The following is a 25,672-nucleotide window of genomic DNA, read 5'->3' on the forward strand; positions in this document are numbered from 1 at the left end:
TGGAACTAAGCTAACTAAACACATAGGAAACCATAAATTAACTTTGGGGTTTTTTGCTTGTTTGTTTGGTGTTTTTTGTTTGTTTGTTTGGGTTTGTTGTTGTTGTTGTTGTTGTTTTTTAACATTGCATTGATAAAAGCATGAAGAATAGAAAGTTTTCTGTAACTGACTATAAAAAGGTAGAAAAAAGGGTATGCCTACACTATTCCTAGAGGCAAACTAATGCTTTTCCCAGACTTGGCTGATCAGGTAAGAAGTGAGAGGGGAGAAGAGACTGAAATACCCTGTCACATCAGAAGGGTAGCTAGTTCATCCTGCACTGACTGAGCTACATCTGAAAGGGCAGGATGAGGTGAGCTTGCACTGCCAGTTGGTATTCTGTACATGTCAAGTATTTCTGTGCAGACTCAGTTTCCAGCACTATGTCTTGCAGTTTTTAAAGCGGTAAATTTATCTGAAAATTAAGAAGAGTTTTATTGCTTAAACAAGCCTTTTTAAACCTGACAAAACTTCCCCTGCCCACCAACCCAATCGTAGCTGGTGCATGAAGCACGCTGTTTGATTTAGCATAAACTGCTTTTTGCAGGAGGAGTGTGTGAAGAGGAAAGAGCACAAATGGCTCCATTTGAGTTCAGATGCACTTCTGATGACTTAAAAAAGCAGCTGAAGGGTGAAAAGATCTTTTGTGCAGCAAATGGGGATTTACAGGGATTAGGGTCACAGGTTTAGGATCTGGAAAAGCACTTGTTTTATTATAAGAATTTCTATGGATTAATTAATGGAATGGTAATTAGAGCAATTGCTTTTTGATTTAATATATAAAGGCATAACTCTGGTTTGGGAGTGATGGGACAAAAGAGTCCCATTATTTCCCATGGGTAGCTGACTGGGGTGCTTGAATTCAGCAGGATGTTCAGCATTTGATGAGTGGGCAGTTTTTTAATGAAGTGCTGTGACAGATGTACACAGAAAATTCCAGGGTGACTTACCTCCTCTGTGATACTGCAGAGGACAATAAGATTGCTTTCAGGGAGAGCGAGGAGTTTTGCCGCTAGCATTGCTCATTTTGTTCAACATTATTATTTCTAATTCTCTGTCAGAAATACCTGCAATTTCTAATAGTTTCACATATTTTTGATATATCTCCTGACCCTTGTGAACCCACAAGTGTGATCACACAGAGAACAACTAATTCCCTGGCAACTTGGATGTATGCAATATATGAGCACTTAAATGCAAGCACTAGCACAAATAGAGGAGAAAAAGATCCATCTATAGAATCTGGTTACATGTGCTTAGCATGCCAGGTCAGCAGATGTGATTTCTCACTTCAGAGGCTCAGAAATGTTCACTCCTGGACTTTGCAAACCATTTTCTTTAAATTCTGAAGTGTTTATACGAATTATTTGCATTTTCCTTCTGTATTGCCAACTGAAATATGGATTTTGCTAAAATTGGAGTAAAATTGGGATGCAGGAAATCATAGGTATATATAGGTAGAATATACCTACCACACACAAATGTGATAGAACTGATACCAAAAAATGATAAAAAATTAGTATTTATTATCTTTTTCTAGGAATCCAACATCTCATTAGGGATTATTTTGTATCATGTTCTGCATGCAAGGCAAAATGTATTTCACCTAAGAAGCATTATGAAATATAGATACTAACTTAAGAAACAGATGCTTTTTTTAAAAAAAAATAAATAGACAATTTCTTTTCTGCCCTGGAAACAGCATGACCAGCTTGAAGCAGCATGGTTGTATGGCTTCTGCTAAGAGCATGAAGAATGGAGGCTTTTCTGTGACTGGGAGGGTCAAAAGAGAGGCCCAGTCATTTGAGGAAGTGGTCTTTGCCCCTGCCCATGGTTTTTAAGTAATTCTACATTTAAATATATCAAATTAAGTGCGGACATCGGTACTGAGCACGTATCTAAAATTACAGCTGGAGGTCTTTCAGTCAGAGTAGCTTAAAAGAAATTGTGATAAAAATGAATATTTTCCGTTTTATTTTAATGGAAAGTCACATGTTAAAGTTGAAAGCATCGAATGATGAATTGTCTTCTACTTGGGTGAATTTAGAAACTTCCTACAATCAATGAGGAGGGAAGAGAGACCGTCATAACATGCAAGACATTTATCAGGTTTACCTGCTTGTGAGCGTGGTCATAAGAATTGATGTGGTTGTCAAATTCCTGGTGTTTGTGGTACTGCTTGTCACAGAGTTCACAGTAGAAGTTAGACTTCACATCCTCCAGGGCCTTAGCTGCAGCTTTCTCCTTCTCAGCGTAGTCCTGCAAAGGCAGAAGCAAAGGGAGGCACTTCACCTGAGACCATGAACTCCTGCTTCAGCAGCTCTTTTCATCAGCCACGTTACAGACAGCTGCACAGCTGGAACACCAGACTCCATCCCAAACGTGCTACGGAGGTTTTGGTCTTAAACGGGAATCAATAGAAGTGTTATGTTTCTTGGGGCATTGTTCTTAGTACTCACTCTGAGTTCTGCAACAAGAAAAGTAGAGAGGAATGGGGGTGTAGAGGAATACCATCAGGACACTACCTAGCTCCTGGGTAGGAAAGCTGAGCAGTGAAGAACAAGTAAGCCCACAGCACTACCCTGTTACCTCTGACACCAGCCCCAGATTGCCACAATATCTGTCTGCTCTTTCAGGTGCTACTGCTCACAAGAAATAAACTGGTTGAATCTGATACTATGGCAGATTTTCTTTTGTGTTCTGCTTTCTGACTTCTGTGAAATATTCACTGAGGGCTGCAGTGAACAGGCAGCAGATTGCTATGGATGGCTGAGATTTCCCTGAAGCACAGCCACCTCTGCAAGAGCCTTTTTTGTTCTTCCCTGCCCTTCCCAACTTCTGCATGAAGGGACACACCACCCAGCCAAACCAAACTGAAAGTAACTCTAGCCTGTCTGACATGGGCCACAACCACTGAGGAGAGCACTAGCTCGTGTCCAGGCTCATGCAAACACAGCTGAAAACAGGGAAAACACAATTAGTTCCTACATGGTTGCCTTCCATATCTCCCCAGTGACACACGAGTGAGTGCTATGGAGAGTCAAATACTTCAATTTAATACATAATATTAGGTAAAAAGAGAAAATTTCAAACATATGAGCCAAAAGTTACTGCACTCAAATTAATGCACTTAAATAAAGGGCCTAATATGCAAAATTGGCAGCTGCCTTTGTAAATCTTATTTCTTTTAAAAGTCCTTCATTATACTGTTTTTATTATTATGACACTTCCTTAAATATTTTGCTTTAAAGTGCAAACTTCTGATATGCAAAACAAGAACAAAAAAGTTGTTAGAAGCGATTCATTTTAGATTCATATTGACAAGACAATATTTCTTGAGTGCATGTAATATATTGCCAGGGATTGCAGTAATTCATCATTTGCTGTATCATTTTACTCTCCCAAGAAATAAGTATTTTCTGCTGCCAGGTTTTCCATGCTACGCAGTCAGTGTTGTCTGCTGTCCACATGCTTTCACCACTCTTTGCGTGACAAACTCAGAGTACACACTGCACATCTGGGACAATCTGCTCTTAGCACATCACACAGCTCCAGGGACCTGAGCTGGGTGGAGGCTGGTGCTTGGGTATGGCAGATTAACATGAATGTACATTTTGAGCCCTTCAGAGGGGGAAGGACTTTCTTAAGGAGTGACACGATTCAGGTCTGAGACTCGGCCGGGCAGCCGATGTTGGTTTTCAGTGTCACACTCTGTGTCACACTCAGTGTCACAGCTCTGTGATGTGACCCCTTCTGTTTTGCCCTGGTCTTTACATCCTCAGATTGGTGTGAGTAGGTCTTTTTTGCACCCTAGTTTTAGAGGCTGCCTTTGCTGATGAGATTAACTTCATCTAAACTTGACTGTCTAGAAGTTAGGTGTATGGGTAAGACAGTATCCTAAGCTTCTTCTGTAAAAAACAGAAAAATGCTAGACACTGCCAGATGGTTATTAACCCATCTATTTCAAAAACCCCATTTCAGGATGAGATTAAATTCTCCAGAGGTTCTATTTCTTTCTGACCACTGCAAGGCTCTAAATTACTAACCTGGCCTACATCCTTAATTCTTAGATTGCTGAACTCAAAGATAATAAATTCTATACTGTATTTCTTTAGATTCAATTCTAAATCTTTCTATGAAACTTGCATGAACTGACCTACTTGAAGACAGGAGGTCAAAGGGGAACGCTGTGCACAGAATTTTGATTTTACATCTTATAGATGATACCAATGACATGTCGGTTCCTCCCAGAGGATGCAAATAAATCTCTTTCCTGCAAGCATATAGCTCAGGTGGATCAACATACTAGAGTACACTCAGAAAACAACTAACCTGGGCTAACATTTCTCCGCTTGAGAGGCTGCTCTATTACGGTAGTTTATCCTTGATTGTATCAGGGAGAAATAGTCTCACAATCAAATAGTTAAATAGCTTTCATTAGTTATTTAAATTTACAGAACCCATTAAAAAGTGATACTTTTCAGCTTATGCTTCAGACCCATTGTTTTGCTAGCATTAATTATTCACCAGGCCTTTCATATAATTAAAATGCATAAATTAGAATGTGGATGCAATAGTATTAATTATGCAGAAATGTCTTCCCTGAAAGTCAAGTGTTGGAGGCAGCGTATTTTTATTCTAAACTGGTAAAAATGTAAGTTTTGCACTCACTGGAAGCCAGCCAAAACATAATTGTTTTGCAGGAGGATTTGTGCTTTTTTGTTGTTGGTTGTGGTTTTTGTTTTTTGTTTTTTTGGATTATTTTGCTTGGTCTGAACTGTCAATTAAATGTTTACATCCTGCTCCATCTTTCCTTCTGCAGAAGGAGAGGCCTAATTGTTTGGGGTGAATGCACCACATTACTGTCTGTAAAGCACAATTGACACTGCTGCTCATGAGCATTCCAAACCGCCAACTTTATCTTTCTCAACAGAAATTAACACAGTTAGTTCCCTTCACATAAAGATGTTTTAAAATAGCAACAGGACAGCTCCCAGGTGCATCCTAAGATAATCACAACTACCTCCATTGCCTTATTGCTTAATTATGCTTGTCTACCACGACAAAATATACCACTTCCTGCTTTCTTATTGATCAGATGCAGGGAAATTGAAAGCCACATCACATACTTTAGAAAGGTCATAGATTTTTCTTTCCCTACAAAGACATAGGAACTTCTAGCACTACTGTAAATTGTGCATATTCAAATGAATTTTCATGTACTTCTAATATCATCTCACTGGGATTGTAGAGACTGATGGTCAATTCTGACATGATAAACTTGATCACATGAAAGAAAATCTCTGGAATTACACCTGCAGAAATCATATGTGATCATGAAAGTCTGATCACACAAACGCAGACACAGGCAGGCAGGAAAGATGCACCAACACATTTTGAACTGTGGATCTTCAGTGGTAAGGAATATATGTGTACAAGTCTCATCATTTTTATTCTGGATCATACCTTCCTTAGTAATGGCACGTAGCCTGGGTAGACACGAGTGTACTTATAAGACAATATAAGTTAGCAGTTCTGTCTTTGGGTCACGAACAACAGTTGTGCCAGGTGATGTAAGGGGTGATGGCGTCCTTGGAGGTAAGAACTAGAAACCGTGGATTAACCAACTTCTGTAGTGCTGGATGCAGACAGTGTAGTGTATAAGGAAAAACAAGTGCAGAATATGTCTCTGAATGTATTTTTTCTAGAAGCCTGCAAAATGTTATAGATTGGAATTGCATTCACATCAGTTTGACACACAGAGACACATAACTGTAATAATTGTTTACATATTGGATTAATTTAAAAAAAATACTTCTCTAGCATGTTAGGCTAGAAGTGCTTTCACTTAGCAGCTACTTTGCAGTATGATTCGTATTGTGGAAATGCAATTAATGGTAGCTGACATTTCATTTTCTAATACAGGGAAAATCAATGAAAAATCCCATGTAACTGAGTTTTCTTGAATGTTGCCACTGACATTTAGTCAATTAGAAATCATTTATTAAATCCAGAGTCTGTAATAGATATTTAATAGACTGCATAGCCATTAAAGGATGCTGACCTAGACGAAACAATACCACATTTCTTGTCTCAGTAACTGATAGTAAATATGTCTGCTAAGTTCAAATGGACTAAGGTGAAAAGTAGGTCACTTGATACAATAGAACTTGCAGAGGCAATTTTCTGCAAACCCGTGGATTTCTATAAATATGAGTGAATGCATGTTGCTTGTAATAGAATATGAGAAAAATATAGCATCATTAGCCATCTTTTGATTACCTAGTTCTAAATTGGAATGCAAAATTAGTGACAAAACACGTAACTCACATTAATGCAGAGCTCAGTAAGTGTCAGACTGCTCCCTCTTCGGGGACATAAGCAATCAGTTTGGTAACTTAAATATAATTTTGTGAACCAGATTAGATACAAGTGCAAGTTTTAAATACTTATGCAACTGCTGAAGTGCCTCTTGGGGGTTCTTAGGCTAGAGGTTAAAGGAGAAATAGGACAAGTATAAGTACATGAATTAGCTACAAATTACAGTCTCCATCTAAGTCTTTTAAACATATTGGTGATTTAAACATTTCATTGGTGATTTAGATGACAAAATTAATTGTGATTATTTATGAAATCTGTGAATGATGCTAATTAACAGCATAGGGCATACAAATGCTTTAGGGACCAGGATCAAGATTCAAAATACTGTAATAATCCTCAGATATGATCTTAAATCAGCAAGATAAAATTCAGTGAGATGGTGTCAAATGCTGCACTTTGGAGGGGAAAATCACATCCATCAATACAAGATTGGGAATAGCTGAGTAAATGCAAATGCAAGGGAAAAAGTCCAAGAGTGGAAAAGAAATCAAAAGAAAGACAGCATCTAAAGTCAAGGCAAATCACATTCTGACATGTTAATAGTAATGCTATAAGTAGGATGCTGAGGGTGATTATTCCACTTGATTCAGTATTGGTGAAATGTCAGCTGCAAAATACTATTTGGTACATCTACACTAGCAAATGTCTTGGCTTCTAGAACCTGTATCATTTGCACTCCACAGGTGATAGTTCATTCCCGGGCTTTTTAATTTCAGAGTTCCCTTTGAGATAATAATGATTGCAGTTCCAGAATAACATTCAGTGCAGGGACTACACTCTACAGGCAGCAAGGGTGAGACACTATCAACTCTCCATGCCCTGTATAGTCTTATGAAAACCCCAATGATTTTTCTCAAAAAAGCAACTCCTGCATGCCATAAAAACGCATGCAGCATCATGTCATAAAACTACCCCAGCAGTGGTTTAATGCAGCCCTTAGACTCCTTCATACAGACCAAATTAAAAACAAATATAATAATTACACCTAACAGTACCAGACAGACTTTAAGATACTTAGGGCAATATGGGTATATGGACAGTTTGCCCTGGGATGTATGTGCTTTTTGGGGAAGACCAAAGTGTATCTGCAACCTTTGAGTCAGTTTGCTTCCCACAATTCAAGAAAGACATAGATGTACTTGAGAGATCTTTGAGCAGAAGTGTAGGGATAAGGGGTTTAAAAGTAAGTTACATGCCTAAATTAGGCAGACTGGACCTCAATCTGTAATTAATATTTTCATTGGATCATTAATGTGAGCACTTGTAAATAACATTTTTGAGGGAAATTTAGAGAACCGCACAGGTTTTGTACAGAACATCTCTGGGTGATCAGAACCTGTGCATGGATGAGTAGAAACAGCAGTTGTACAACCTTCATTTTGAGTAATCGTTCACCACATCTTCCAAATTCACCAGTTTTAGGGATACCTGCACATAATTTTTATGTCCTTATATATTTTCTTCTGCAACTAGAGTGAGATAGATTTTAAAAGATCTTTAAAACTCAGCAGGCAGGTGATAGAATGCAGGAAGTAATCAAAGTACTTGTGTGCAGTGTGAGACTTGAGTACCACAAAAATGTCCTGATATTAAGATATGTAACTGAACATCAGGTTGGTTGAAATTAATGAACTTTTCCCTGAAAGGTCTCTTTATTTTTCTCCCTGGAGAAGGCTGTTCTCTTACCTAAAGACTTTCTCAAGGAAGTTTAGCTGTGGAGACAGAATAAAAAGCAAGTGATTTGTTCAGCTGCAATAGCTGGCAGTACAGAAAGTTTTCATTTATCTCACATATGTTCTGCCATTCTCCACCTTGAAAACTCAATGCATAGTTTCCGCCACTGTGGGATCTACAGTGAGAACTTACAGAGGTATCTATTGCAAAGGATTTTTTCTTCAAAGGCAGTAAATGCTGCCATTCTCAGCTGACTCATAGAGGGCAACACCTAACTTCTGCAAATAGATACATCTTCATATTTTTCACACTCAGCCAATTATTGCAACATTTGCAATCGTATGCACACCCATTTGTTACTAGAATGTTGAGAAGTGCAATGCTTTTAGCGGGTCCTACATGCCTCTCAGCACAACCCTGCTGGGACTAATAGAACCAATTCCTAATCTATTTACTATCAAAATCATCACTGCTGGTTGGAACAAACCTTACAGGACAGAAGAATTCAAAGAACACGAGCAGATCTATTCAGATCTTCAGAAAATCTTTTATTTTCTAAGACAAGTGGTTGTTCCTGCTAACTTTATAAAGGATTTGAACTTTTAGATTTTCTGTACTCATTTTCAACATTATAAATGGAGCATACGACCATGAAAACTCTTTGTCGTGGATATAGAGGGCATTTTTCAAACCTCCCAATGTGATTCAACATTTTTTTCCTCATTTTCAGAAACTGGTGGAATTGAGGGAGCCACTGATTTTCTGAAAATGTGATCAAGAGTTGAGCTGCAAAGGTAATTAGGTACCTAACTGTAAGTTACATGTTGTATGTATTCAGTTTAGTTTTTAGAAAAATATACAATTCATCAAACTTGAGGGTTTACATAATTCTATACTGCAAGGGATATATCTAAAAGGAAGTATATACTGGTTTTGGCTGGGATAGAGTTAATTTTCTTCATAGTAGTTTAGTTTTCATCTGGGATTAAAACATGACAGAATAATTATCAAAATATAATTTATTTGACTGAGAAAAAACTGCCTAGAATTACATGCAGTGCAGAAATAAGAGTTCCAGGATAAAGCCCTAAAGCACTTAAAGGGGTGTGCTGGTTCCAGTTTGTGAGCCAGGCAGAAACAGCAAATCATGTCGTGGCTTTACATTTCACCAATTCTTGTTTATCAAATTTAGTGTAGTGGTATAAGTGTCTTTTAGCATCATTCACCTTTTTCCTACTGTGAGATAGGATTGAGAGAAAAGAAAAGCAGGCTCAAACTTGAAGAGTATAAAGATAGATTTATTAACACACACTAAAAGAAGAAAATGGTAATCAAAATTAAATCTTCAAAACACTTCTTCCTCTCCACAAACTTCACTTTCCCACTAATATAAAGAGACAAAACCCGTGATTTTCAGTCAGTTTCATCAGTTTAAAATAGTCTTTCATCTGTTCTTAGGGAGAGGTTCTCTCTTAGAACTTCCATGGAGACATTGCCACAACAGTTTTCTGGCGGCTCCCACGTCACGAATCTGCAGTTGCCCAGAAGCTCTGCAAACTGTGAAGCCCCTCCCATTAGCAGCTTTTCCCTGCAACTGCATGTGTGCCATATAAACTCATCTTAGGGTACCATTTAAGGATGTCTCTTCTAGTGAAAAACAAAACTTCTCTTCCTTTATCTCCAAAATCGTCTTAATCTCATAGAACAGAGGTCTCTTCTCTCCTTTTCCCTGGGGAGAGGGCATCTCTTTATCTCTACCCTCCCTTGTTCAAAATTCTCCACTGGATCACAGCTGTATCAGTCCACAGTTAGGACTAGAGCTCTGCATCCCCCTAAAAAGCATTCTATATGTTACAGGGAATGTTTAGTTCATTCTCCATGGTCTTATAAGTCCAGCCCAAACTAGTCCTTAATCTCCTTCCAAGTTAGGACTTTTACTCTCTTCACTGACTTTGACAATGCTGTGTCTCGTTAGGGTTCGATAACTTCGTTCTCACTCAGAGAAGGGCCAGTGCTTTTGTAAGTCTCATCTGTCAAGGAAAGCATTAACATCCCGCCCGGGCCTGTAGATGGTCCTGTGATCTCTGCCGGGCGGCCGCTCTGACTGCACGGCTGCTGGATCTCAGAGCTGCGCTGATGGGGGAAGGCTCAGGAGCAGCGGCCAGGATCTCAGCTGCATGATCTCTTGTGTGACGGGGCTTTTCCCCCCTTTTCCCTCTGCCCAGGGATCACCGGAGGAGGAAGGGGGTGGGGGGGTAGTGGTGGTGGCTTGGCCCCTGCAGCTTAGCGGCAGGATGTTTTAACAGCCACTAGAAACCTGATCTGGGCAGGGCCGGGGCAAGCTTTAAAACTAGCTAGATGTTAATAGCCGGGCCCTCCCCTCCCTGCCGGCTGCTGCCAGGGCTCGGCCCGGCCAGCCCGGCAGAGCAGCGGGGCCCGGCCCGGCCCAGCCGGCCCGGCAGAGCAGCGGGGTCCGGCCCGGTCGGCCCGGCAGAGCAGCGGGGCCCGGCCCGGCCCAGCCGGCCCGGCAGAGCAGCGGGGTCCGGCCCGGCCCCGCCGGCCCGGCAGAGCAGCGGGGCCCGGCCCGGCCCGGCAGAGCAGCGGGGCCCGGCCCGGCCCCGCCGGCCCGGCAGAGCAGCGGGGCCCGGCCCGGCCCGGCAGAGCAGCGGGGTCCGGCCCGGCCCCGCCGGCCCGGCAGAGCAGCGGGGCCCGGCCCGGCCCGGCAGAGCAGCGGGGCCCGGCCCGGCCCGGCCGGCCCGGCAGAGCAGCGGGGCCCGGCCCGGCCCGGCAGAGCAGCGGGGCCCGGCCCGGCCCGGCCGGCTGCCGCACGGTGCTAGCTGCTGGCAAGCCAGAGAGAAGGGAGAGCGTTCCCGCCTCCGCTCCCTAAATACGTGTATTCACAATGACGCACCCAGCTTCCTCAGTGGTCGCACAATATATCAGTTTAGCCTCTGATAGGCCCCTGTCCTTTCCACAGGAAATTAAATGGACCTTAGAGGGAACTGTTTCCTCTCTAACTAAAAACCAAGCTGTGTTAACCCATGACAAGAGGATATTAAAAATAGAGCGGAAATAACATAAATGGAGACAAAGTTCAATTTGCGAAAATCAAGGGGTAAAACGGAGATCAGTGATGAGTATTTCCGCTCAGGTCCATATTAGGACTAATGCTGTTCAATAAAATCATGGATGGCATAGTGGGATCAAGTGCACCTACAGAAGCTTTGCAGCTGACCAAGAAGCTCATGGTGGGGTTGACACACCTGGGGGATGGGATGCCATCCAGAGACAACTGGATAAGTTCAGTAAATGGGTGCATGTGAACCTCATGAGGTTCAGCAATGCCAAATGTAAGGTCCTGCACCTGAGTGAGGACAACCCCCAGTTGTAAAAGAAGGTGATAAAAGATCTGCCCCCCATGTATTAACCAACTGTTGAGATGCAGATTAAAGATGAAACTAAATGGAATACAACAAATACACAATTTCCAAATAGACTGGGAAATACACTCAGGCATAAAGACCAAATTATATCTATGAATCCTTCAATATATTTAGCCTGGAATCCATAAGGTTTCTCATCATCAGGGGAGAAGACTTGAGGACAACTTTCCCATTGAAGTTGCGAGTGTCATTTTAAGATGAAGCATGATATATTTATAAAGGGGAATATATGATGTGATTTGGTTGACTAAATTTGATTTGAAGATTTAGGAAAATCTAAAGATACACTAAATCTGCTTAATGATTACTGTCTTGCTGCTTGATTTTTATCTCTGGGCCTCATTGTTAATCTACGCCCTATATTAATGCTAGCATTAGCATTTGACTTATTGCTTTGAAGGAGTTTTTAAGCATGAAGTCATTAAAGAACAATTTCAAAATACAAATGCTCCTATTAAAGAACAAAAAAAAATTGTTGCAATTCAGTAACTAGAGCAACAGCCCTAAGAAGATGAAGAAATATGAATCAAGGAGAGACTGAGAACACAAAGGGCATCAGAACTGCCAAAATTACTGGCGGTAGAAGCTGAAACAATTTCTGGGTTAACTGGGTTTCTTACAGTTAAGGTTATATTCTAGGCATTTAAAAGAAAATTCTAAGAGCTTTATGCGTAAGATTAAAAATATAAAAAATTATAGAGGATCTCAATATATTTCCAGCTAGTCTGCAGATATGGTTCCCTGATCTTGCATGTCAATATGACTGTGGAAAAATATAGAAAGAATAGAAATGTAGATTTTTTTTTTTTTTTTTTTTTTTTTTTTTTTAAGTTGGACAGAAGAACTATTCCTGTTATGGAGAAGAAGAAGAAGAAAAAAAGACAAACCATCATTCACTTTTTCCTTATAGTCCTGCTTTTCTGCACAAATGTGAGTCCTTCAGTGAATCTGATTGTGACATTTTTGTCTGCCTTCTATTCAAAGTCAATTCCTTCAATTTGTTCACTGATTCATACTACTTTCTCTCTCCTCCTCTCAGGTGATCATTTCTTCTACTCCTTTTCTGATGAGTGAGGTATTATCAATTAATCTGAAGAGTTAGTCCTCCATTTATGTCTTACCATTCTCGCTTTTCCACTTGCAATTTTTAGAGTACAATACATGTTCTAGCACTGCATGTAATGGAGTGTGATATGTTTCTTTGTCTGTCACCTCTTTTCAGATTAAATGTACTTGACATTTTTTAAGATCTTTGTACATTTTGACCTAAAGGCTTCTTCTATAAAACACAATGGAATAAAACTTATATGTAGTGTCTTTCATATTTGAGCTAGCTAAAAGCACTTTGCAACAATGATTTTGATCATTGTTTAGGAAATTGTGTAGGAAATATAGCATTTGATATGAGCATAGTAATAGTTATCACACAACTCATATATGGCTGTAAGAACCATTTGTATTAAGTGCCTTTTTCACAAAATACAGGCTAATCATATCAGATAGCATTTTCTAGTCTTTAATAACAATGGCACTAAACATTTAAATCTCTCTCTTTCAACATTGTTGGACTCTTTCTTTGCAGATACTGCAATATTAAAACCAGTTCCTGTAGTCTTATTCTGTATCATAAATGATGCAATATGTCTAATATAAGTGGCTTTCTTTGCTCATAGCAACAGAAAATAATTTTTAATTTTATGACAAAATATTCATAAACTATTAGTAAATCCAGATTGGTCAATTTATTTCTTATTTAGGTATATTTGCAATCTATTTCAGAAAATGTCTTACAGAATTATATTTATACCGTTCACCTTCACTTAAAACTCATCTATAAGATACTGCATCACTGCTGAGTTGCGTAGCATTTGATGACAAGCTTTTAACCAGAAATCAGGATATTTCTACATGCTAGCTTTTCATGTATTTGATTATTATTATTATTTTAGCAGAAGACCAGAACACTGATTTATGAAAGCTTTGGTTTTTCTCAACATCTGAAATTATCCAAGGGAAAAAGAAAGAATTTCAAGTAGCTCTATGACACCCAAATGGAAAAAACACAGTTTACTTACACATGCACCTATTGTTCTTCCTCTGAAGCTCCACAAATTTATTAATTTTTTTTGCTAACTCTGCAATTTTTTACAAGCTACAGTTCCATTACCTGACCTAAAGCAAAAAATAATCTTTTCATTTAGATGAAAATATAATATTTGCATTCTGATTGGAAAAAATGCATGGGAGGGAGAGAGAGAGTAAGATAGGAAAGACGTGAACATGACAGAAACAGAGGGTGGAAGGAAGGAAGGAAAGACGGAAAGATGGAAGGAAAGACGGAAAGACGGAAGGAAGGAAGGAAGGAAGGAAGGAAGGAAGGAAGGAAGGAAGGAAGGAAGGAAGGAAGGAAGGAAGGAAGGAAGGAAGGAAGGAAGGAAGGAAGGAAGGAAGGAAGGAAGGAAGGAAGGAAGGAAGGAATACTTTTTCTATCTCTATTTTAGCCAAGTACTTATGGCTTGAAATGCACCCTGCAACACACATGGCAATTAAAATTAGTTGATTTTTAATTATAGCTGAATACTTGCAGATTAATGGCACCCTTATGGCAATTTCGAAAGTTAAACTCTCTGTCATCCCATATTCTTCAGTCATGATGCAGGAAATAACTGGAAAGAGCCCTGGTATCCAGTGCCAAGTGGTTTTCTTCAGTTTTCATGCTCAGTGTACAACATCTCCAGGGGTATGCAACAGAATCTTTATAATCCATGGTATCCTGTTCAATTTACAGATGATCCTGCATGACTTCACATCTTTGTTCTCTTGCTTTCTTTTTTTCCTGGTCCTTCCTTCATGTTACAACCCAAGGCAGAGACAGAATCCTAGTCCTTCCTGCCAGTTTCTGTGTTTACACAGGCTGTATGATCTTCATTAATCAGCTGTAAGTCTGTAATATTTTTAATTACATATTCATAGGAAAAAAAAAATAGCCAGAATATATCTTCAGAGCAAATTCTTGCCCTTCATGAGGATGTGGAGAAAACCCCATGCTCACAATCAGTTGTGACACCTTGTGCCATTTACCAACTTCTCTTTATATGCTATCACCTAGGTTAGGGACATGTTGCAAAAGTGCATGAAGGGCTATCAAAAAAAGTTGGCCTAAAATGCTCCACCTTATCCTCATGTCTTACTGAAGTCCCTTCCCAGAACCTGTAACAAACCACAGCTGTAGCTACCTCTATCTCCAGCCCAGGCTCTAGCGCAGCCCACCTCAGCTGGACTCGATAGAAGCATTGAAGCTGATTCTAATGGGACTGTAAGATCCAGATGTAACAAGCATAATAAATGGGAAAACAAAACAAAACAAAACTTAAAAAAAAAAAAAAAAAAAAAAAAAAAAGGAAGATACAATTTAGATCCAGGGGGATTTACTGAGATTATTAAAATTAATAGAAGAGGAGGTGAGTACATCCTTGCAGAGACAGAATTGGAAAACAAACAAACAAACAGACAAAAAAAACAACAACAAAAAAAACCAAACAAACCAAGACATGGAAGAGGAAAATATCTGTTTAAAAGACTACAAAGACTACATTTTTTCCTGCTGTGGTATTTTGTGAGTAAAATACTAATATGTTACAAAATTGATAGCGAACATATATTGTGCTCTTGAATTCATCATGTATGATTGCTGGTATTAGGAACAGAACTGTACAATGCAACATACAATTTAAAATAAAATGTCAGTGTCTGGGACACAAAAGATCTTAAACAGATACTTGCTGAAAAAATAAAACATGATCCATCCTCATCTTCCCACAGATGAATAAACTATATAACCTAAAGCTAATTCTGTCACAAGTACTTGGTTGGGAATATGTTACCCAGGCGTAATGAGCCCTTCTACTGCTGCTGTGGAGACCTGAGGCTTCCTGAGACAACAACTCAAGCAGCTGATTGCTGCTTGATGCTGTAAAATGAGGTCTCCTGGGGTGTCCATTAATCCCATGAATTTACTGAAGACAGGGCAATGTAGAAGTGCTTGATTTCAGAAAAATGAGACAGTTTGGAATCTCACAACTTGAAAGAATATTTCTGGCTTCACCATCACCAATACAAATGGGGAGTTCTCAGCTCCAAGAGTACCATCATTAAATTTCTTCCCTTACTCTGTCTTATTTCCAAAGAATGAGTTTTAAAGAAATGACAGAATTTATATCCATTACGGCCTCTCTGAATTCTTCTTTATTTTAACTGTGATTCTGTGTTGAATATTTAATGATTTTAATGCAACATAAGTGAATAGTAGTAGTTCTTTACTTTGATTTTTATAACCTGTTAGTCCAACCATTTGTGCCATGAAACAATGCACAATCTTATTAGGTAACAGTGGATTTCCTTAATGAAGATGAATACAAGTGTGTGAGCTCTCTAACTCTTGATCTAATTAAAATAGATGACTCAATGAATTAATGATGAGACTTTTCCTTCCAGTATTTGAAACCTATATAGTAAACTGTCTGTTCTTAATTAAAATGCAACAAACAAAAACCATGAATATAATCTCAGTTGTTTGCCACTGGCTTCACTGTAATGATACTTGGTTACATAACTGTATGTATGAAAGCAGAAGCAAGGAAACAGCATTTTCATCTGCACACTCAGTCATACAGTTTATTTTCTTATAGTCCTGAAAAGAGCAGGAGTTGGACTTGGGCCCCTTCAAACTCGAGATATTAAATGACTCTATGATTCTTGCAGCAATGCAGTCCTATAGTACATTGAGAATTCATTGAATTGCACAAGAGGGTCTGGGGACCACACTCAGTGATTTGTTTAAAGTCATGCATGTACCCATAATCAGTCTGAAAACAATTAATAAACTATTGGGTAACTCTGACTGACTCGGTACTTTGAATATGAATGAAAAGTTTGACGAAGAATTAATATGGATGGGCAGAAAAATCTCCAAAAACTTGGCATAGCACTTCAATTACTGCCTTCTGCACAAACATTCTATTGCCACAGTTTCTAAATCTTGTTATGTTGTATCCATACAATTGACACTTCGCTGCTTGCATTCAGCTTCAAAGCAGCCTCTTCTAGCACATTTCCACGGCTGGTGATTTGTGCCTAATGCATTTAACTTTCATCCCTGAACAGCTTTTTGCTACATTGTCAATATACTGTCTGGAAGACTTAACAGAAAATTAGCCATTATGAGATTTGATATATTAATGTGTAGCTGGATTGTTCTGAGCTGGCTCACATTACTAGCAACAACTACCTGAGGGGACACGTGCTCTCACTCTGCAAGTATTCACAGCCATGTCCCACCCATGTGGGCAGTAACACAGTGCACTGTAGAAATGAACAGGAAATAATATTTTTGTCAGGTTTCATTGCCTATATGTAGAGATAGTCTCCACTCTTTTTAATACAAGTACTATGCCACAGGAAATTTCTAAAAGCAGTTTGATTCATTAGGGCTTTGACTAGTTTATACTGGAAGTTAAGCCTGTAGTAATTTAAAAACAACCAGGATTTCATTTGCATTATGACAGGTGTGATCAGCTGAGATTCAAACTTCACAATAGCAGTTACTGCTAGTCTGATTTTCCCCCCCCCCCCCCCTTCACCATTTGAGAGGAACACAGCTCTTCAATGCTGGACATTTGGCCATATTCAGTGACCTCTATACAGAAAATTCTGGTTATTAATTAAGTACAAGGTATTTTCATATATTCAAAATACTTATCCTTTTCTAGAAGAACACCAACAGGTTTTGCCTTAATTGCTCAATATGTATAACAGAGAGAAATAAAAAAACAACTATATCCATATGTGATATATATGGTCATCTCTGTCTTTACCTTTAAGACAATTTGTCAAACAGTTGCATAAACTTATATTTATTATTCAAAACATAATTGCAAAACTTGACTGTCCTCTACAATAACTACAGCACCAGGACTTTGGTCTCATCATGCTCAGTTTTACATCACTGGACTTGTATGCACCTTTCTGGAACCTCTAGGGCTGCATCAGCCATCACAGCTCTCTCTTGTGAGCCCAGTGTAAATCCAGCATGTTGAGTGAGATATCATTTGGAAAGAACAAGAGAAGAAATGGGCCTTTATGTGTCCTTCCTCAGGGATTGGGATGCCTTCCTAAAGTTAAATAGCTAAGCAGTTCATTGCAAACTTGGCCTCCTTTTCATATCTTGCCCACTAAAAAAGTGAATTTTCTGTTCAGTTTGGGGAAGTGTTACTACGTTTATTCATGTCCCTTTTCTAATCACCAGGAGGACAAAGGAATTCAGTAGAACACATACACTTCCAGCACCATGGAGAATGTAAAAGCAAGCACTGAATGACGGGAAGATTTGCCTGTAGGTTTGTGGCTGTGCCAGAAATAGCACCCCATGTTCCAGCCTCAGCCCAGTGAACTGCACGACTACATCTTCCATAATTTTAGTGAGTGAAGATATCTAGAAAGCATGGAAAAATGTGACAAAGAAGATGATTCAAAATAAAGGAACAAATGACAAAGCACCAGAGGAAATGGACAGGGGAAAATATAGCCATGGAAGATAATGGAAAGAAAACCTTCCTGCTAATTACCTAACTGAAAAGAAACCTCAGCAGGTTGATATACATTCTTCAGCATTTCTCTGTTTAGTGTCTGTAGTATAGTATATATAACTATAACATAACTACAAAACTATTTTATAGTTCCATCTAATATATATATTACATGCATCATATTATTATACTATTACAACAGTAGTAAAATAGTGATGTAAATATTATCTATATAATATCAAATTAATGTTAATATTATATTACTAGATTTTTACTCAGTTATTAATATTTTAAATTGATATATGGTATTATTGTATATAAGTGATAAGAACTTGACATCACTAAATCTAAATAATGCTTCAACATTATACTCTGCTATAAGGAGAAACAGTGATACTACTTACCCTGCTACCAATTTGGCTGTCCTAATAATGTGTATTTTCACAAATCTCTTCAAGTAAACATATGGTGCTATTGCTTCTTGTAGAGTTTTAATATCTTGAAATTCACACCAGAGTGCAAAGTTAATGGGAATGAGCATTTGAGATTATTTTAAATGCAAAAGAAAAAAAAAAAAAAAAAAAAAAATCTTGTTTTCATCTTTTTTGATGATGAAGAACATCTTTTTTCAGTTAGTTTCATTTTTACTGCAGATGCCATAAAAGAGAGGTTACTTACAATGAGGGTTTATGACAAGTTAATCTTTTCATAATACATTTGTCCCTAGTTTCTCTGTTTCAGATTTTAACTCAGTCTGATAATAAATATAACAACTTTGGCTGCTACTCAACATAAAACATGCAGAGGTCCATGAACTAAAGTATTTTCTTCAGTAGCTATTTCCTAAAATTTCTATTAATAAAAGTCATAGTTAAATCCTGGCAATCCTTATCACAACTGTTCAAGATGTACTGTTCTAAAAAAGCACTTGCTTGGTTATGCATGCATTATAAACCCTCTTACTGAATTTGCTTCTCCTTTCCACTTCTTCATTTGCAAATGTAATACATGCATGCAGAATGGGATCATGAAATTAATGTCATGCTTATATTTTCAATAAACAAAAAAGTAGTCAGCATACAATAAAATAATGGAAAATTAAAGTGACAAAGCAAACAAGATTGTCATATAACAGGCACAAACCCAGCTCATTTCAGGCATTATTTAATTGAGAAATTATACTCTTGTCCAGAAAATATATTATATATCAAACAAACAAAAAAAAAAATTGTTTTTTTTAAGCACTCTGAAGTTACTTCATTTCTGCTTTGATCCAGTATTTGGTAATTAGTTATATTGCCCCGAAATGTAATGATGTGACACTGGCATCTAATTTTGGAATAAATTCAACCCTGCAGAGAAAACCTACCTCTGCCCCACCTTGAGCAAAATTTAGGAGCTTGACTAATGTTCTGCACTGGGTTGAATTCCATTTACAATGAGTGCCAGTGTGCAGATTAAAAAAAAAAAAATCAAAATTACTGGAGGAAAGGCAAAAGGTGGACCTTGTCTGAATTAGCCACAGCTTTAAGTGGAGTTTAGGCATATTTTCCCCTTTGTTGATTCATGCAAAACAACCCAGAGGGAATTCTGAAGTTCTCATACACAAGTGGCTGTCATGTTTGCATTCACCTTGGTTTCATTAAAATATGGCTTCTTCTAGTCCCTTGAGTTGTTGAGGACATTTGGGGTTGGTTGGACTCTAGGATCACAAAAGCTGCTCACATGCTCTTAACAGATTCTGAAACCTTGTGTTTAAGTACAGCATTGCTCTGGTATAACACCATCTGTAGTTCAGCCAGGGTGCCTCATAGAAGAGGTTTGAGATTCTGAAGGCAAAAGGAAATTAATTGCAATGCAGGCTTGAGAAAATTAAAATATCTATATTTTAAGCTATGTATTTTATTTACTTTTTGATCTATTTATACTACTATTACTGCTAATAATAATAAACACAAAACCAGGTGCCAGTCAGGGGTTCTTCAGGGAATGTGGCCACGACTATCTTAGTATTTTGGATCAGAGCAGTAGCAAGCTTCTGAAGCAAAGTCAAAAGCCTTCTCCTTTTCTTGCAGGTTGGCTTCGTTCACAAAGCAGCTTTGGTGTCAGCAGCTGGTTTTCTTTCAAGGAAAACTGCAGCATAAGAACTGCCCAGGGTACATGCTAAATATGCCTCAACCATGATGGAAACATAGAAGTGCCAACTAATGCACCCCATGTATCCTGGAAACACCTTTGAGCCATGTTTGTATTGGGGACCACTGCTCCTAGTGAGCAACCTAAATCTTGTCCAAGGCAAAATGCCTAAACAAGGTTGATGAAGGTATCTCAAAATCAACCCTTTAAATTCACAGATCCACTTCTACTAAATTGAGTTATTCATGTAGACAAGGCCTGGCTACATAGTTGTCAGAACAGCTTATGATCACCTTTTGTAATTTCCCCTGCCAGATTCTCCACTACATTTGGCCCCAATTCACCCAAACTCAGTAGAGCACAAAGGTTTTGCTACATACCAGTGGGGAATTTGTAAACGTATTGTATACCTCTTCTTTGGGTGACAGGTTGTTAGACTCCTCTCTAACTTTCCAGATTTGAGGGTTTTATGTTAAAAATAGGAACAATAGCTTACTGAGTTATGTTAAAAAACCTCACTCCATAGTCCACCCTGCATTCAGCCTGTCATCAAGAAGATGAGGTCAAACACTAAGGTTGCCCTGTGTAAAAGTGAAGGACAGTCCATTTACAGCCTGTAGCTTTAAAATAGTAGTGAAAAGAACATGAGCCCCCAAAGTGAATTTTTCCCCTCTTGCACTCAAGAAAAGAGTTCTAACTTACACAATAAGGTCACTTTATTTCGGGACTGATTTTTCTTTTCCATCAAGGAGACATGAATATCGCTTAGGTTCTATAAACGGAACATTTTGATAACACTGCAGTCAGGTCAATTGAAGTAAAACTGGTACAGAAACATTATCAAGCATCAATTCAGTAGCATGTGGCTGTCTTCCAGGGGTGCAAATATCATTACAATATGGCAAAGCAGTCTACGAACCAGATTAACTGAACAGCCGTTATCAGCAGTCAGGAAAATAATATCAGTGACTGACTTCACCTGCTTGAGTGGTTTAAATGTCCTGCCTTTCCATACTGATAACATTTGGCACCACTTGCAACCTGAAGAGAGCATGATTTTGTTTGATGTAATTATAGAACCATAGCAATTTTTGATAGAGAAGAAAAGACATATAGTCTAGGTCATCTTGTCCATCTCCCTGTAACTACGTGAAGTTACCTGGCCATGTGCCTGAAGTGTATTAGAATAACACCTGCATTTTTGCTCCTCTGTGGTTTTCTTTATTGGATTTATTGAGTAGATTTTCAGATTCAGAGCAGCTGAGTTCCCAATAGCAATGCTATTGGAGTCTTTACATAGGGAAAATACTAGTAATTTGTTTTTGCAGAGAAGAATAAGAAGAGAGATGTTACACTTAGAAATGTTCAAAAGGTTTTCCTCAGGGTGTAATCTACCCAGCAGAGGATGTCTGTATGCGGGAAGACACTTTGGTTTGGTATGGGCAAGTGCTTTCCTGTTGTCCAAAGCTGGAAACCTGGCTTGGAGGCAGTCAAGAAATTTGTATTGCCAGGTGGATTTTAAAGCGATTCTGGTAGATTTTGAAGTGATTCAATGCAAAGAACCATTTAGACACAGAATCCTCATTAACCAAATCATGCTTCTTGTCTTTAGTTTGCTTCACAGTATGCAAAGTTAGTATATGTTAGTTGTGTTGTATGATAGACCCGTATCACAGAATGTTTTGGGTTGGAAGTGACCTTAGAGATCATACTGTTCCAGCTCCCTGCTATGGGCAGGGACACCTTCCACTAGACCAGGCTACTCAAAGTCCCATCCAACCTTGACACTTCCAGGGATAAACCATCTACAACTTCCCAAGATGACCTGTTCCAGTGTCTCACCACCCTCACTGTAAAGAATTTCTCCCTATTTTCTCATTTAAACCTGACCTCTCTCAGTTTAAAGTCATTGCCGCTTTTCATAACATTACATGCTTTCTTGTAGCCCCCTTTAAGTACTGGAAGGTGTTATAAGGTGCCCCTGGAGCCTTCTCCGAGTTGAACAATCTCAACTCCCTCATTGTCTTCACAGAAGTGCCCAGTGCTCTGACCATCCCTGTGTCCCTCCCCCAGACACACTCTTAACAGTCCGTGTCCTTCTCGTATACCCTATATACAACATCAACATAGAGTAAATGAGAAATTTTTAAGTTTCCCATTCATCTCTGTAATGTTTTCCTGCTTGGGGCAGTGCTGTAGCAGACCTTTGATTGGTAGTATAACACTAGTTTTACCCTAGTTATAGGAATGAATTTTCACTAGCAGTAGTTTTGCCTGGGGTTATTTCTGATGTAAATAATGATGGACCACATATACCATGGGTAGGTGACACAGCAGACTTGATTTAGTTATAAGAACACCAACTTATTTATAAAAAATCTACCAATAAAATGCCATCATCTGCTTTGAATTGTATCCTTAGATTTTTCTGAGGCCACAGAGAAGCATGCTACAGTACATTATGAGTCTGTAGTCGCCTGCTATTTGCACAGCAGTAATCTTGCATGGTTCCATTAGCTTGCTCAGTTTAGGCACAAAAAGATCCAACTACAGATTCAATACCAGGGCAAGAGAAGCTAGAAAACAGATGCTGACCTCTGGCATCCATGGAACATTTCCACACAGTTTTCCATTATCCTGGAGGGTGTTCTCATTACCAGACCCAAGAAAAGTTTTCTTAAGAGCAGTGACACAGAGAGCACTGTAAGAATGATTGTTCCCATGGACTGCCAAAGCATTACTTGCAGCTGAGTAACAGAAGATGACTTTAACAAGATAGTCCTACATAGCACAAACTTGTGAAGTCATTAGTGCAGGCCTTTAGAAAGGTATTAACTTCATGACTTCATGACTATGACACCTAGGACAGTTATCTAAATGTGCACTGTCCAGACTCTCCTCCTACAGTGAGCCGAGTGCTGGGGTTTGGTTCTGCTGCCCACACCCGTTCACTGCTACGTAATATGCGCTTGGTCCTGCTCTGTCAGAGCAGCAGCCTGCTTTAGATCCTCTCTCCCACCTGTGCAGTAGCTTTTACCTTAGATGCTCTCAAGGGTGAGCGCATATAACATCTTGTCAGCAGAGCATGGGCTGTGAGAAGTCCTGCTCTCAGGATCCACTTCAGAGCAACATGAGCTGTTCTCTAGACTACATGGCTTGTGATGGCCAAAGGTTTAACATGAGATTTTGAATTCCTTTTGAGATTCCTGTGATATCAGTGCATCCATACAGGGTTGTTTGACGCACTGGACTCCACTCAAGAATCACACCTTTGTAGAGGAGCTACCTGGGAAGCAGATGGAATATGCTTGGGCACTGCAAAATGTTAGCAGATGAGGAAGCTCAGGCAATTGAATCCTGTCAATAGCCCATTTCTAGGGAACAAATATTTCTAGATGTTTCAGTCTGGAGATAACTATAATTTGGGATTTTGAATCCAGTGTTTACAGCAAAGGGAAAAACTGAAACTTTTCAAATCTTTTCTGCTTGTACTTGTAGTTGACAAGAGAAAGAGGTCAACCTTACCAGATTAGGACTTGAATTTGCAGACCTTTTCATTTTTTGACTCTCAGACTTTAGTAACTTCTGTGTTAGACTTTAATAACTTCTCTTCTGTGTCAGGTTGCAGATGCCTGTATTTCTAGTAAAGCATGTTAGTAAAAACTTGTTCTTGCACTGTCCTTTTACTTCTCTGAATATCCAGTGAATAGAGAAAAACCAAGAAAAAAGTCTTTATTTTTTAAAAATCCTAATTTTTAGGCCATTTATTACTTTGAATTTTCTAACATCAGTAGAGACCAAGCTTCTCTTCCCATGTGGGATGTCCCTTGACAACCCTCTTCCCTAGGGACAATGGAACCATCAACCGAACAATGGGTGAGGGACGACACTTATTCAGCTGGTCCACCACATGTATATATATACACCACTCTTTTATATTAAATTAAAAAGAGAATGACTAGTGTGACCCCATCAGTGTTAAAATAATGTGGAAACCTGATTTTGCAAGTTATGTTTCACCAGAAAATCCAGAATACCTCCTGTTAATACAGGGGGAGTAGATGCTTGTAATGTTCTATCACTATTACAGTAAAGTAAATGATCATAAAAAGAGACTCTTCACAATTTTTTGTCTGTAAGGATAAATTTGTTTGTGTGGCTATATTCTAGCCATGGGGTATTTTGGTTAAAAGAAGATAATGGACTTTTAAAAAATTACAGGTTTCGTTGCTATTTCATGAAAGTCTGTTGGGCTCTTTGAGGGATGCCAGAGTTCAGTGTGTGCTATATAATCACACAGCATGCCTGCAATTTCTCCCTGTGAATACTTTCAAGCAGTGCAGAAATGAAGAGAATGATTACACTTTGGGCAGGTAATTTTGAGTTACTGTGTACCATAGTCTAGATAAAATCAATTTCATATGCAGTAAGAAGTCTTACATGGACCACTAAAGTCTTAGCCACCTTGACTGCTCAAAATGACATTGTTAAATTTCCTTTTGTAATAACAAGAAAGAAGTGTGACAGTTTGATTTTTCTAATTCTGTTCTGACTAAGAGTGTAATACTTTGTTCAAATACATTCTAAAAATGTTTCTCTTTTTTCATAAAGACTGACACAACACAAAATGATGAGTTCACTTTTGAAAATGTAAAATGTTAAGAAAATAGAAAGATAGATAGATAGATTATGATAGACAGATAGATTTAATACCGTAGAGATTAAAACTAGACATGCTATCTCTAGTGTCCTTTAACTTTTTGTGGCTGTGTTCTGAATAAAAAATAACCTCTCCTTCTTACCACCTCTGCCCAAACCCAAATATTCTGTTACATGGAGTGGAAAACAGCCTGAGAAGCTGACAATTTCTTCATTCCATGCTTCAATAGGGGCATATATTCAGAATTCAGGCTTCTAACCTGTGGAGTAACACTGGCTTCAACATTTCCAAATTGGTTCTTCAAAAGGCTTTAAACACTGAAAAATCTTTTGTCCGAACCTTTCAGTGGTCTATGGCAAATAGAGTTCTACCTACCTTGTACAATAACTCATTAGTGGTGTTAATTTGCTGAGCCCTACTAGTTTCTAGTACCTTCAGAAAAGCTACGTATACACATTTGTAGAACATTAAAATGAATATGTAAAACACCACTAATTAATACCAAGAGACAGAAACAAAAATGTAAAAAGTTCTATTGGGAACAAACAAACAAACAAACAAACAAAAAGGTAATGGCACATCCCAGGGAAAACAAGTACAGTTAGCAAACAGAGGGTAATTCAGTGATAAAATAGCTAGAGATATGCTAAATCTGGAGAAAATACCAATGATCTAATTTTAAAAAGAGAGTGACTGAAATGTACTGAGAAGACCAAAGAAATGGACTGTTATTGCCCTAGTAATTTTATTAAATT

The 25,672-nt window shown here is 38.6% G+C and overlaps 1 protein-coding gene across 1 annotated transcript in view; it reads right to left on the minus strand.

Moving 5' to 3' along the window:
• ZNF804B (zinc finger protein 804B) overlaps positions 1 to 25,672 on the minus strand; it is a 232,634-nt gene that overhangs the window by 27,762 nt on the left and 179,200 nt on the right. Inside the window, exon 2 of the mRNA XM_040068634.1 lies at positions 2,155 to 2,298. Coding sequence (XP_039924568.1) covers positions 2,155 to 2,298 — 144 coding nt within the window. The remainder of the gene's footprint in view (positions 1 to 2,154; positions 2,299 to 25,672) is intronic.

Source organism: Hirundo rustica, chromosome 1 (genome assembly GCF_015227805.2).
Source record: "Hirundo rustica isolate bHirRus1 chromosome 1, bHirRus1.pri.v3, whole genome shotgun sequence".
NCBI lineage: Eukaryota > Metazoa > Chordata > Aves > Passeriformes > Hirundinidae > Hirundo > Hirundo rustica.